This window comes from Sander lucioperca, chromosome 10 (genome assembly GCF_008315115.2).
Source record: "Sander lucioperca isolate FBNREF2018 chromosome 10, SLUC_FBN_1.2, whole genome shotgun sequence".
In the NCBI taxonomy this organism is placed as follows: Eukaryota; Metazoa; Chordata; class Actinopteri; order Perciformes; family Percidae; genus Sander; species Sander lucioperca.
Window position 1 is genome coordinate 33327580 of NC_050182.1, and position 13964 is coordinate 33341543.

General features: G+C 44.5%; 1 protein-coding gene across 1 annotated transcript; it reads right to left on the reverse strand.

Moving 5' to 3' along the window:
* Positions 1-1507: 1507 nt before the first annotated feature.
* On the reverse strand, positions 1508-3557 carry LOC116035267 (C-C chemokine receptor type 5-like). Its single transcript, XM_031278270.2, has 2 exons — positions 3548-3557; positions 1508-3453 (listed from the first exon to the last, which is right to left on the reverse strand). The coding sequence occupies exons 1-2, from the start codon at positions 3555-3557 to the stop codon at positions 2549-2551; spliced, it is 915 nt and encodes a 304-aa protein (XP_031134130.1). The 3' UTR covers positions 1508-2548.
* Positions 3558-13964: the final 10407 nt, after the last annotated feature.

The window sequence follows — 13964 nt, forward strand, 5'->3', positions numbered from 1 at the left end:
TTCTGAACCCAATCAAGGAGTTCTTCTCTGCTTGGAGGTGGAAGGTGTATGATCACCCGCCATATGAGCAGATGCCCCTCCTGGAGGCAATGAATGCTGGTTGCCTGGCAATAGGTGCAGAGGACTGCCAGGGATGGATGCGCCATGCAAGGAGGTATTTCCCTCGGTGCATTGCAAGGGAAAACATTCAATGCGATGTTGATGAGAACCTGTGGCATAATCGTCAAGAACGATAGAATATATCTTTTTTTTTAAAAGGTATTACCACCCATAAGTTTCCTTTGATAGCTTTTTTCTTTTTTTTCAGTATCCATTTGAGTTTGTAAAGTGTCATATTTCATATTGATGGCTGTATTTTGTATTTTGTTGTCCATTGTGTAATGATTGATTGAAAGAATAAATTAATTTGACCACAAGTTGTGGTGTTTGATGGAAATATTTGCTTATGTTGCATGCTTTTAATGTTTTGTGAGTATTAGAGCATTTTGCTTACAAAATGAGTCATTTTGGCCATTGAGCTTCAGTTTTATCCTGTGTGTTAACTGTTTTGAAAATGTGATGTCAGAGTGGGGCAAATGTGTTTAAGCAATTGAGAAAAACTGTAAGTGTTGTACTTTGAGAGCAAAGATTAACGGAGTCAAATTCCTTGTTTGTCTACGCAAACCTGGCCAATAAAGCTGATTCTGATTCTGATTATTTAAACTGTAAAGATTAAAGGTTTCTAATTTCTGTACTGGTGTTTTTACTCAGTGTGTTCTGAGTGACAGTGTGTGTTGTTCATAGTGTTTCGCTGCACTGAGCCACTGAGTTTTGAGATGTGTGAAGAGTTGTGTTGTTTGGAATGAGTTCAGCAGGTGATGTGAACTGTTTAGCTCAGGTGGCTGTTGGTAGTGCAGACTGGAGTTAAAGTTTTGCACATGCGGCTTCAGTTGTGACCACTGTCGTTTAGCAATCAATAAAAGCTGTAACTATACTGTATACTTTAATATGTTTATGTCTAAAGAAATCTATTCAGTGCTTTTTTCCTCAACTACTGGCCCTCACAATAGAACAAGCTGCCTTTGTCATGGTACTAATAGACTACTAAGAAGACATTTCCTAAGAAATGATTTAATTGGTGACTAACTTAAATTACCTTTTCTTTTTGACATATCTCTTTTAAAGGCATACTATGTAACTTGTTACATAGTATGTTGTCTTATTGGAACTACAGCTCGCGGGGTACCGAAGAGGGAAAGTTACATAGTACGCCTTTAATGTATCTTCTCAGCTAAATGTTTGAGGAATGCATATTTCTTTAATTTGATTTAAAGAAGTAGCTTGTCTTTGTCATATATGTGCAGATACTGTAAGAAAAAGTTACTACTGTTCACCACATCAACAGTAGTAACAGTATGAGGCTGTACAGTATGAGGCAAGTACTCTCAACATGAAAGCTGAAATGTGCAGTAAGAACCCAAGTATGGTGCATGACTTTGATCTCAAATGAGCACGATATAACATTATCATTGTTTGGTACTCTTAGATAGGAGAAGAGATGTCAAACTTTAATAACCTCCACTGGCAAACTAAATCACTACAGCCAATCATAACATGAACAAAAAATCTCAAAGGGCATTAAGCATAAAGCTCACATGTGAACACATGTACTGTATTTTGTGCAAATAACATCTGAAATGGCAGTACAATAACCAAGACAAAAGAAGAACGTATTACTGTAAACACTGGATGCAAATTTGCAAAATACTGTATCGAGAAAATATCAAAAATTTCAGTTGTGTATGATGAGCCAAACTTTGTTCCACATCAACAGATTTAAATCCATGATAAATGATGACGTTTGAATGTGCGAAAGGTGCTACATAGCCCTGTGTTAGTTTCACTTTGTGGCTTTGATTCATCATTAAACATTTGAATGAAAAGCTTTTTCCACAAGGAATGTGAAAACAAAACAGTTCCATGTTGTAAAAGACTACATTGTTTCTCTAAAAATGGTATACCATATATCATATCAAAAGCTATAGCTTTCCCATACCGTATCATTTTTTTCTTTATCTTGCAGGCTCATCAACTAATGTGTGAACGTTTTAAACACATCTGGCACAGATAAACAAACTTTGTGGTTACAAACAAGAGGCTCATGGTTTCAGTCAATGTTCAGCAGGAAAAGGAGGGACACTGCATAGCATTTGTAAAATATCTGAGATCATATAGAAGATAATGATGCTCATCAGATCACACCTAATGAGCCTAAACATCTGGCATCTTATGGTCCAAACCAAATATTCCAGTGCAAATTCAAAATGCAAATAAAACCAAAAAGGTCTAAAGATAATATGTACAGGGACCGGCCCTTTAAGACAATGCTGATGAATAACACTGTCATAGGTGGAAACTAGAAGTGACAAAACAAATCATGCAACATGTGTAAGGATAACATGCTCGGCAGTAGTAGCCTTAATAACAAGGCTACCCGGATCAAAGATGTCAACTCTGCGGGTGATGTCCATAACGCATAATATATACAACATAACCTGCCCTCCACCTCCTACATCATGAGATTGGAGGTGACATCAGAGGACCTGGAAACGTTTGAGCTTTTCCTGTATGAGCTATCTGACAGATCTCTGTTGGAGGGAAGGAGAATCCCAGGCACCCATTTCCTCAACAGCTGCAAGGCTCGTTTCATGAACTTTTGTCCCACAAAGGCGTATATGATGGGGTTCAGGCAGCAGTGAGTGTAAGCAAAGGTCTCAGTCACTGTTACTGACAGTCTTAAATTTGATTCCATGTTGCAATTGTTTGGCAATACACCTTCAGATTTCAGAAATATCAAGAAAAGGGAAATGTTATATGGGGCCCAGAATATGAAAAAGACAATCACTATAGAGACGATCAGCTTGATGACGCGGTGCTTCTTTGCACTCCTCATGTTCACCAGTATGGGGATGATCCTGGAGTAGCAAACTATCATCACCAGCAAGGGAATCATGAGACCCAATACATTAATTGTCAAGGTGTGATAACTCTTCCAGGCATCGTTTGGGACATAGCTACAAGCCTGCTGTTGAGAGTCATTTGTCACCTTTGTGAAGATAATAACCGGTAGAGAGACACACAAGCTCAGCATCCAGACGAACACAGTCATAGCGATGCCTAACCTCACAGTGCGATACCGGGCCACCTTTTGAGTGTGCATGATGACAACGTAGCGGTCCAGCGTCATGACAATCATGAAAAAGATGCTGCTGAAGAACCCAGTGTTATGGGAGCCAGAGGTGAAACGGCACATAAAGTCTCCAAAAGTCCATTGACCGACCATAGAGTAGTGAGAGTAGAAAGGTAGCGTGAGGACAAAGAGGAGGTCGGAGAGAGCCAGGTTGAAGAGGCAGATGTCTGTCAAGTTGGTCTGGTTGCGATGCTTCACAAAGACACACACCACTAGGCCATTGCCTTGAGAGATGGAGGAAATGACATGTTAAATATGTGATATTACTGAGCATCATATGTAAAGTAATGGTCTCCTTTAGCCTACTGACTCTCTCACGCATGCACATGCATGCACACACACACACACACACACACACACACACACACACACACACATACATACCTAGGAAGCTGAGGATGAAAACCAAGCTATAGAGTGTGGGCAGAAACACCTTGCCAATATCCTTCAAATCGAAGTTGCTGCAAGGAGCAAAATCCGGAAGGTCTCCATATGATGAATAATCTGTAGTTGTGGTTGCATTTTCTCCTTCATCTGTGGACAGAAAATTTTAATTTCAACATTTACAGCATCTAACCTTATTTTAGATGTAATTCCTGCACAGGTTGCATGTAAACACATGCCGTTAGTGGAGGTAAATGGAATTTAGTTTTTGGTGCGCACAGCATTGAAAAATGTCATTAACAATTTTTAACTAGTCTGCATTATCTCGACAATTTTCATAGGGACTTTTTGTTTTTTTTGGCATGAAGTAGTTCCAAAACTGGACTTCTAGAAAACCGTTCGCCACCTCAGGAGGGGGAAGCGGGGAACCATCCAAGCTGTGTACAGTAAGGATGGGACGCTGTTGACCTCGACTGAGGAGGTAAAAGGGCGGTGGAAGGAGCACTTTGAGGAACTCCTGAATCCGACTAATACGCCCTCTATATTAGAGGCAGACCCGGAGGATGATGGGGGATTGTTGTCAATTTCCCAGGCGGAAGTCACTGATGTAGTCAAACAACTCCACAGTGGCAAAGCCCCTGGGATTGATGAGATCCGTCCAGAAATGCTCAAGGCTCTGGGTGTGGAGGGGCTGTCTTGGTTGACACGCCTCTTCAACATTGCGTGGAAGTCTGGGACGGTGCCAAAGGAGTGGCAGACCGGGGTGGTGGTCCCCCTTTTCAAAAAGGGGGACCAGAGGGTGTGTGCCAATTACAGGGGTATCACACTTCTCAGCCTCCCCGGTAAAGTCTACTCCAAGGTGCTGGAAAGGAGGGTTCGGCCGATAGTCGAACCTCAGATTGAAGAGGAACAATGTGGATTCCGTCCTGGTTGTGGAACAATGGACCAGATCTTTACTCTCACAAGGATCCTGGAGGGAGCCTGGGAGTATGCCCAACTGGTCTACGTGCGTTTCGTGGATTTGGAGAAGGCGTATGACCGGGTCCCCCGGGAGATACTGTGGGAGGTGCTGCGGGAGTACGGGGTGAGGGGGTCTCTTCTCAGGGCCTTCCAATCTCTGTACGACCAAAGCGAGAGCTGTGTCCGGGTTCTCGGCAGTAAGTCGGACTCGATTCAGGTGAGGGTTGGCCTCCGCCAGGGCTGCGCTTTGTCACCAATCTGGTTTGTAATATTTATGGACAGGATATTGAGGCGTAGTTGGGGTGGAGAGGGGTTGCAGTTTGGTGGGCTGGGGATCTCATCGCTGCTTTTTGCAGATGATGTGGTCCTGATGGCATCATCGGTCTGTGACCTTCAGCACTCACTGGATCGGTTCGCAGCCGAGTGTGAAGCGGCTGGGATGAGGATCAGCACCTCTAAAACTGAGGCTATGGTTCTCAGCAGGAAACCGATGGAGTGCCTTCTCCAAGTAGGGAAGGAGTCCTTACCCCAAGTGAAGGAGTTCAAATACCTTGGTGTCTTGTTCGCGAGTGGGGGGACAATGGAGCGGGAGATTGGTCGGAGAATCGGTGCAGCGGGTGCGGTATTACATTCAATTTATCGCACCGTTGTGACGAAAAGAGAGCTGAGCCAGAAGGCAAAGCTCTCGATCTACCGGTCAGTTTTCGTTCCTACCCTCACCTATGGTCATGAAGGCTGGGTCATGACCGAAAGAACGAGATCCAGGGTACAAGCAGCCGAAATGGGTTTCCTCAGGAGGGTGGCGGGCGTCTCCCTTAGAGATAGGGTGAGAAGCTCAGTCATCCGTGAGGAGCTCGGAGTAGAGCCGCTGCTCCTTCGCGTTGAAAGGAGCCAGTTGAGGTGGTTTGGGCATCTGGTAAGGATGCCCCCTGGGCGCCTCCCTAAGGAGGTGTTCCAGGCACGTCCAGCTGGGAGGAGACCTCGGGGAAGACCCAGGACTAGGTGGAGGGATTATATCTCCAACCTGGCCTGGGAACGCCTCGGGATCCCCCAGTCGGAGCTGGTTGATGTGGCTCGGGAAAGGGAAGTGTGGGGTCCCCTGCTGGAGCTGCTCCCCCCGCAACCCGACACTGGATAAGCGGACGAAGATGGATGGATGGATAGTTCCAAAACTGCTGTTCCCCGTGGGGTCCGTGATAATTCACTGGGGCCACTGTTTAGTTACTGCTAATTGTCGTTTTTCAATGCTGTGAGCACCACATAAATTCCATTTAACTCTACTGTGCTGGTGTAAAGGCAGAGATCTTACACATGGATATTTCAAAACCATATGAGTAAAATTAATTGACCTGCCTGCAAATAAAACCCAAACTAACTGCACAGATAGAAAGTATGATCATTTGTCATTTGGGTGAATAAACCATCAAAGTAAATTGATATTAGAGGTTAGTATTCCCCCTGCTGGTCTTCACACCTCATGTACTCCCTTGTTGGAAATATTTATCAGGATGACGCATTAATCTACTAGCCTGGCTCTGCCCTCCTACTTACTTCCGCTCAATTTTCATTTCCTTTCAGTACTCCGTCTGGGTTTGCGGTATATTCTTAGGTTTTCTGGGCCAAATATTTGGCGGTCCAATCAGTGAACAGAGGGAGTGGCTGAGAACGATGACGTTGAGGACATGCACTAGGAAGATGCGAGCGAAGCCATTTGGTCCGTTGTGGCAGCAATGCTGCCGAATATCCAGCAGTTAAAGCCCGAGCAAGAACAATCTTTGCTGAGTTGTGTTGGTGGCCATGATGTTGTGGCCCTCCTCCCCACAGGGTTCGGGAACAGTTTGATTTTCCAGCTCGCTCCGTTAGTGGTGAAGGAGTTGGCTAATGCTAACGCTAGCGATGCTAATGCTAAATATAAGCTGATAGTTGTTGTCGGTCTCCCCTCTTGTTGCACATGCGCAAGACATACGTCACGACCAAACGTTAGCGATTGGTTATGGCAGATCCAGAGTGGCTCTGGGCAGATCCAATAGTTTTAAACTTCAACAGAGTACCGCCTTCAAGGAAGTTAACACTTGTCAATGGAGAGAGGTCAGACTCTCTGTACAAATGAAATGTACGAGAGTCTGGTAGGACCAGGCTATTAATCTACAATGGGTGGACAAAATAATATAAACAATGTATGAAAAAGAACTTAAATTCATATCACAAAACACTGGTGTCCATTTGCTCATATGAGGTTGCATCATCATCATAGTTGTGTTCCCCATATACAATTATTTTAGATATACTGTATATTTTTAAGTTTTCAAGTTTCAAGTTACTTAAGATTTTATATACTTTAAACTATTGTTTGAAGGCTATTTGTTTGACGAATACAAATAGTATAAAGAACACTTTGATAACTTCTTATATTTTATATTTCTTAGTTTTCACAAGCAATTTTAACATAAAATAAAAATAATCTCAGGACTGTTTACTAAAAATCCATATGGGAACCTAAAGAAATGATGAAGTTGCATTACAGCGTTCGCATATAAGTGAAAAAAACAACATAAAACTGACAGCAATGTATTAAGCATTACAAATGATCCCGCACAAATATTTCTTCAACAAGTCAATAATACATTGACTACACATGCAAAACATGTACAGTTGTTAAATTGCATTCACCTGACATTGTGATACGTATCTTAGAGATGCCTTTTCCTATCAGGTAGTCTGTGGCAGCACTTCAGGGCTCTTTAATTCTCTGTCCGGATCTTTATGGATACAATGTCCTCAAATGTACAGTGATGACCTGTCTGAAAACCAGCAGTTCCTTATTAATAAGCAGCACAGAAACAGAAGTGCAGCTGTCATTTCCTGTAAGTCCCTAACAAGATCCTTATCAGGGGTACACAGTTCACAGTGCGTGTTCCTTTAAGGCCCTAGGAAATAAATATTTATCACAAATTTCTGATATTGACCAGACAACTAATCAGATAGTCAGGAAAATAATCGGAGTAATGAAAAACAATAATATATAATACCAAAGTGAAATTATCGTTCGTTACAGCTATAAAAAAAAAAAGGTCACACTGCAACACCATCAAGCTCTGGCTCATCATTGATAGAAGAATTCACATTCATTGGATTACCTGGTATCTTTATCACATCACTCTAGTTATCTTCCTTAACTTCTTGAAACTGGAACAGAGAGATGCAAAGGCATACACTGATCTGAAACTGAACAATTAAAAGCATTCAGAGAGTATCAAATTATAAATACTTCCATTTATAAATGTTCCCTGTTAATGATCTTTTCATTTGATCCCTAAAGTGTCAAGTTACTAAAGCCATCAAGCAAAATTAACATTACTGTAAAGAAAAGCAGCAGCACTTGAACCTTACTGCATGGTTAATCAACAATAATGCCATTTCTACAAACCAAAGCTTTACTGTTAAGGGTTTTTACTAGGGCTGTGAGCATTAGCGCGTTAATCTCAATGCGATTAAGGGCCGACGCGATGCGATACATTTTTTTAATCGCATTAATCGCATGCCGGCATTTATTAATTTATTTTACACTTCACTCGGCTTTGCGTCATGCCTAACAGGCTACTATTTTGACCCTTTGCAGCACCGTTACTTATCATCAAGCTGCCATTTCCTCGTAACACATCCTGCTGCTGCAGGCTGCAGGCATGATGGAGACAGCAGCAATGAAATCCTGAATGGCGCTTTTTATTTTCCAAAACTCCCGGACGGCTCGTAGACAAGTCGAAAGCCATATGCACATTGTTTAAAGCCGAATTAAAATATCACGTCAAGCTTGAGCTACCACCTACGGGAGACGGCCGAAAAGGACGCCTCATATGCCGGGAGGCGGCCGCTGGGGACGTGACTACCGGGGAAAAGACGGCTCACGCCGGGAGACAGCCGAAAAGGATGCCTCACACGCTGAGAGACGGCCACGCGACAATAACGGGATGGCGGAGGTTGGGTTTAGGAAAAACACTACGGGGAAAGGACGCCTCACACGCCGGGAGACGGCCGCTGGGGACGCACCACAATAACGGGATGGCGGAGGTTGGGTTTAGGAAAAACACTACAGGGAAAGGACACCTCACACGCCGGGAGATGGCCGCGGGGGGGCGGCCGCTGGGGACGGCCGCTGGGGACGCGCCACAATAACAGGACGGTTGTGATTAGGAAGACTACGGGAAACAAAATGCCACACGCGGGACGCGATCCCCGCTTGCCCGAGTGAAAGTCCTGTGTTGTTTTTCACGAACTGCCATGAGACTGGGCTGTCTGACCTGTCTCGTTGCCGTCGAGGGGGACAGTAGTTTTCACAGATACACAGCCTGTACAACACGGAGAAAGCAGCCCAACTGGAACAGCTGCAAAGTGCTGCAAACGCTGTCTCATTAACCGGTGATCACTGGACGTCAGTGAGTAATCAACATTATTTAGGAGTTACTAAACACTATTCAATCAGCAGAGACTGTTTGCAGATATGCAAAATGATTTATTGTACAAGAGCATATTCTGTACAGTGTATTGGAGATTTAACTCCATCATTATATTAATACATTTGATATATTAATACATTTAATATAGGGGTAGGGAACCATGATGTAACCCCCCGATGGAATCCAGACACCGGTGGCGGTGGAGAAGGGCCGGAAGACCAGACCGAGGAAACACTGAAGTGACAGCCAGAGAATCACTAGGACGGGAGGTGGAAGGGGAGGAGGAGGGACGACGCTTTCCTGAAATGACAGCTGATAGCACAGGGAGAGAAGCAGCTTTTAAAACAGTGTTGTGACACTGTGATTGGCCTATGGAATCTTTGGCCGTTCCTAATTGGTTTATCAGAAGGCCTCCAGTGCTGATTCGCTTATTATTAGGTCTTCCTGAAAGAATTTGCGCTGAGCTACATTTCAATCAGGAGAGACTGTTTGCAGATATGCAAAATGATTTATTGTACAAGAGCATATTCTGTACAGTGTATTGGAGATTGAACTCCATCGTTATATTAATACATTTGATATATTAATACATTTAATATAGGGGTAGGGAACCATGATGAAACCCCCAAAACGTGACTGAAATTGGAACATGAAGGAAATAGTACACACGAAAATTAAATACGATTTTAATTTATAAAATATGTAGCTTACCTCTGTGTGGCACGGATCTGAAACAGAAAAGCAAATGCAGTGATCCGTACCTGAAACAGCATGCAAAATACTGCCCGTATTTCGATCATCGGCGACTCAGGCTGGCTTCGGCAACTCAAGCCGGCATCGGCAACTCAGGCCGGTGTCAGCAACTCAGGCCGGGATAACACGGCATCTCCGCCGGTACGGCAACTCAGGCCGGCAACACGGCATCTCCGCCGGTATGGCAACTCAAGCCGGCAACACGGCATCTCCGCCGGTACGGCAACTCGGGCCGGTACATATAATGTAACATAGCTTCCGTATTTGTTTTTAATTAAATCTATTGATTAGGCTATCTATTTTAAGTACTATATGAACAGGAATTCCCATCGAAGTGAACGCTACTGAAGAATTACACCACCACCGGTTATATGCTGTTACTGCATCTCGGCCGGTAAATATGAAGGAAAACAAGGCATCTCCGCCGTTTACGGCAATGTAGCCGTAAACATAAACCATCTTCTTTTACCATTACAACTATATGTCTAGTTCGACATGAACGAGATTGCTCCGTGGATGTGAGACATGCCACCCGTGGCCCAATAAAAACACCGCCACAGTTTATACCAAGCTTACCGGGTTACAGCTTTAGGGATCGTTGATTGGTGAGGACGACATCGACGTCAGGACGAATGTATGAAGCGTAAGCCGAAGAAGACCACCGACCCAGCCTTTGCAGCGAGGTCCGAGACATTCCTTGATTGGCCGCCGTGGTTGCAGCCCCTATCCTGAATGAATGCCCTGAATAATGCTGCAGTGAAATGCCAGATTTGAGGAGAACTGCTTCCAGATCTTGCTTAAACCACCCTTTAGACACGGGACAAACCCCCGAAATAATGAACAGAGGCACGAGGGAGTTAGTAGAAGGCCTTACTGTAAGATAGTTCAACATGGATTTAAATGGGCAAAATAGTGTATCTGTATGGGCGACAATAACTGAGCAAGCTCCTCCGCGTTTAGAATGCTTAAGATGTAAGCAGTAATGATTAGCATGAAAGGCCAGATCAGAGAAAGTAATATCACTATCAGGGTTGAAGGATTTAAAAGGAGTAACAAATTCACCGCACCTGAGAAATGCGTAGAAAGCTAACAGGAAAACGGACTCCAGAAGTATGTCTATGTAAGGGAAAAATCCCCCATCCTGAGTGTCGACACTAGTTTATGTAGAATACTGAGAGTGATAGGCTGCCTGAGGTCAGGGGAAGAAGGGTGAGCTTTAGAGACGCCTTTCAACAGCAATTTAGTAGCCTGATTAGAAAGGAGGCTTGGAAACGATGGATCGTAACATTTTATATGAAACTGAATACCTGCAATCAACCCACGAGTATACTGCACCTTGAAGTTGTGAGTATCGGTACAATAACAGATGAAGGCACAAATGCTTTTAACAAGAACGGGTCTGAGAGGTACACGAATGATTACACAGAATAAAGAAAATGTATGCCAGGCAAAATCATAGGTTTTAAGAGTGGAAGCCGCTAGACCTTTCCTCATGTACATCCTAGAAGATTCTAGATAATGTTGCAAGGGGTTTAGATTTAATGCAGCGCTAGCTCTTAGAGAGAGGGAAGCTCTACCGGGACGGGGCTGGCTGACGGGCAGAGGCTTCGAAAAGTCTGAAAGTAAAAACGAGACAGCGCATCAGCCACATTGTTAAAATGCCTGGGGACATGACGGGCGGTGATGATGAAATTATTAATTACCGCGGACCATGTGATGCTTCTCATGAACGGCATGATTTTGCTACACGATGAGCGCCCTCTATTGATTATACTGACAACTGCTTGATTATCACACATGACTGACATGCGTTTGCGCTTCCAGTGATGCCCCCAGACGCGGCAGGCTATGGCAGTGGGGTAGATCTCATGCAGGGGTTAGGAATCCAGGAATCGGACTGGGAGAAATTGGGAGGCCAGTGGCCTGCGAACCACTGGTCCTGAAAAAATCCCCCAAACCCGCGGAAGGGGCAGTATCGGTGAAAACCGCAGCGAGTGAGAAGAATGCACAAACTCATCTAAATGAGAAAGCCCGGAGAGCAGGTGATCCACAACACAGAGTCAGGATGAAAAGCCAATTCATTTGCAAAATTACGAAGATTTAATGGAGTGGATGGATGAACAGTCATAATATCTTTGATTCGGGCCGAGGCTCCCGCCGGGCAGCCCGAGGTGGGCCCGTCCGCCGGGGGCAGACCGAACAGGGGTGTGCATCCCGGCAAACGCTGCAGACATGAAGAAAAATACAATTGGGAAAAGAACAGACACCTTCATTAAAGTTATTGCAAATGGGAGGATTGTAATTCAGAGAAACCTGTCGTCCGCGGGAGGGCATGCCGGGCGGGGAACCACGGCGAGGGGGCTGAGAGGCGGCACTGGGGCCCAGGCGAAACGCCGCCATGGGGCAAAGGGAGGCCATATGGCCCGGAGCGCCGCAGGTGGAGCATGAAATGACCTGCGCACCGCCCATGAGCATCACGAGGAGCTCGAGATCCACCGTGGACCAGTCCACCCGGACGTTGGACCGTGCGAGATGCAACGCAGCCTTGCTGGAGAACGCCTTGTGGTATTGAAAGAACACATTCCTTCCATACTTCAGATTCAGATCCCCAATCAGCGCTAAGTAGGCATCCAGTTCTGGCCTCCTACCTGGGTACACAGAGCAAATAACGTCCCGAAACAACCCGAAAGCAACCAAGAACTGCCCTATGGACAGCTCCTTGCACAACCTGGGATCCGCGGACTTGAACACAGCTGAGAACCCGTCCCCGGACACCAGATTTTTATGGTCGGATCGGGAACGGGCAGATTGGCCAGGTGAGAACTCCTGCGGACGCCATCTGAAGAAGCAGGATTTGCCGCCGGCGACGAGTAGAGATCAGGACCTGGGTCCGATGCGGGATCAGACTCGAAATCCGACATATAGCGAGACAGCAGAGCAAAGTACAAAACAGCAAAGGAGCGAGCGCCATACAGCCGTCCGACTGACAACACAACGCTTTCCTGAAATGACAGCTGATAGCACATAGGCCAATCTCACGAGATTGGCCTGTGGAATCTTTGGCCGTTCCTAATTCGTTCATCAGAAGGTGAACGCCTCCAGAGCTGATTCGCTATAGGAGAGACTGATTATTGTTAGGTCTTCCTGAAAGAATTTGCACTGAGCTACATTATTGACTCTAGTAAGGATAGGGATTTTTAGTTTTTTAGTTAGGTACTTGGAGGAATTGTGCAATAATGACAGATTCACACATTTTTCTTTTGTTTACAGTAAATAAATAATTACAAATCTTAAAATCAAGTTCATAAAGTAACTTTCTTTGCATTCATTTGATTCCCAATCAAGATACACTGGTAAAAAATGCTTTCCATTGTTATTATGTACTTAAAAACTGTTCTGAAATGCAAAATAATAGTATTTTAATCATGTGATAAAATATGCGATTAATCGCGATTAACTATAGAAATTCAGCTATTAATCACTTGACAGCCCTAGTTTTTACTTTGTTCATCTTTGTCATGAAAAGCAACTTGCCTCCAGCAGGGTCGTTTGTTTTAAAGCCGACGCAGCACAAGTGGACAAGCACGGGCAGTTGGCTCGTGTTCTGTTAACAGCAATCTCCGTGTCTCAGACAGTCTGCTCTGCTGCAGAAGCAAACTTCTGATTTTCATTCCTTCTTGTTTATCTAAAAAAAACTTGTATGTAATAAAATAAAAAAAATCTTGTGAAAGAATTTTACTCTTAAAATATTGATTTGCTTAAATCAGTCAAATTAATCACAACGACACAGTGGCCACTGTGGATTCCTTTAGGTTCCTGGGATCAACCATCTCACAGGACCTAAAATGGTCTCCCCACATTGACTCTGTCCAGAAAAAGGCCCAGCAGAGGTTATACTTCCTGCGACAGCTAAGGAAGTTTAATCTGCCTAAGGAGCTGCTGACCACTTTCTACTCAGCCATCATTCAGTCTGTCATCTGCACCTCCATCACTGTCTGGTTTGGGTCAGCCACCAAACGGGACAGGGCCAGACTGCAACGGACAATTAGAGCTGCAGAGAGGATCATTGGAACTGACCTTTCCTCCATCCAGGACAGGGTCCGGAAAAGGGCAGCAAAAATCTCTGCAGACCCCTCACATCCTGGTCACAAACTGTTCAACCTCCTTCCCTCTGGTAGGCGATA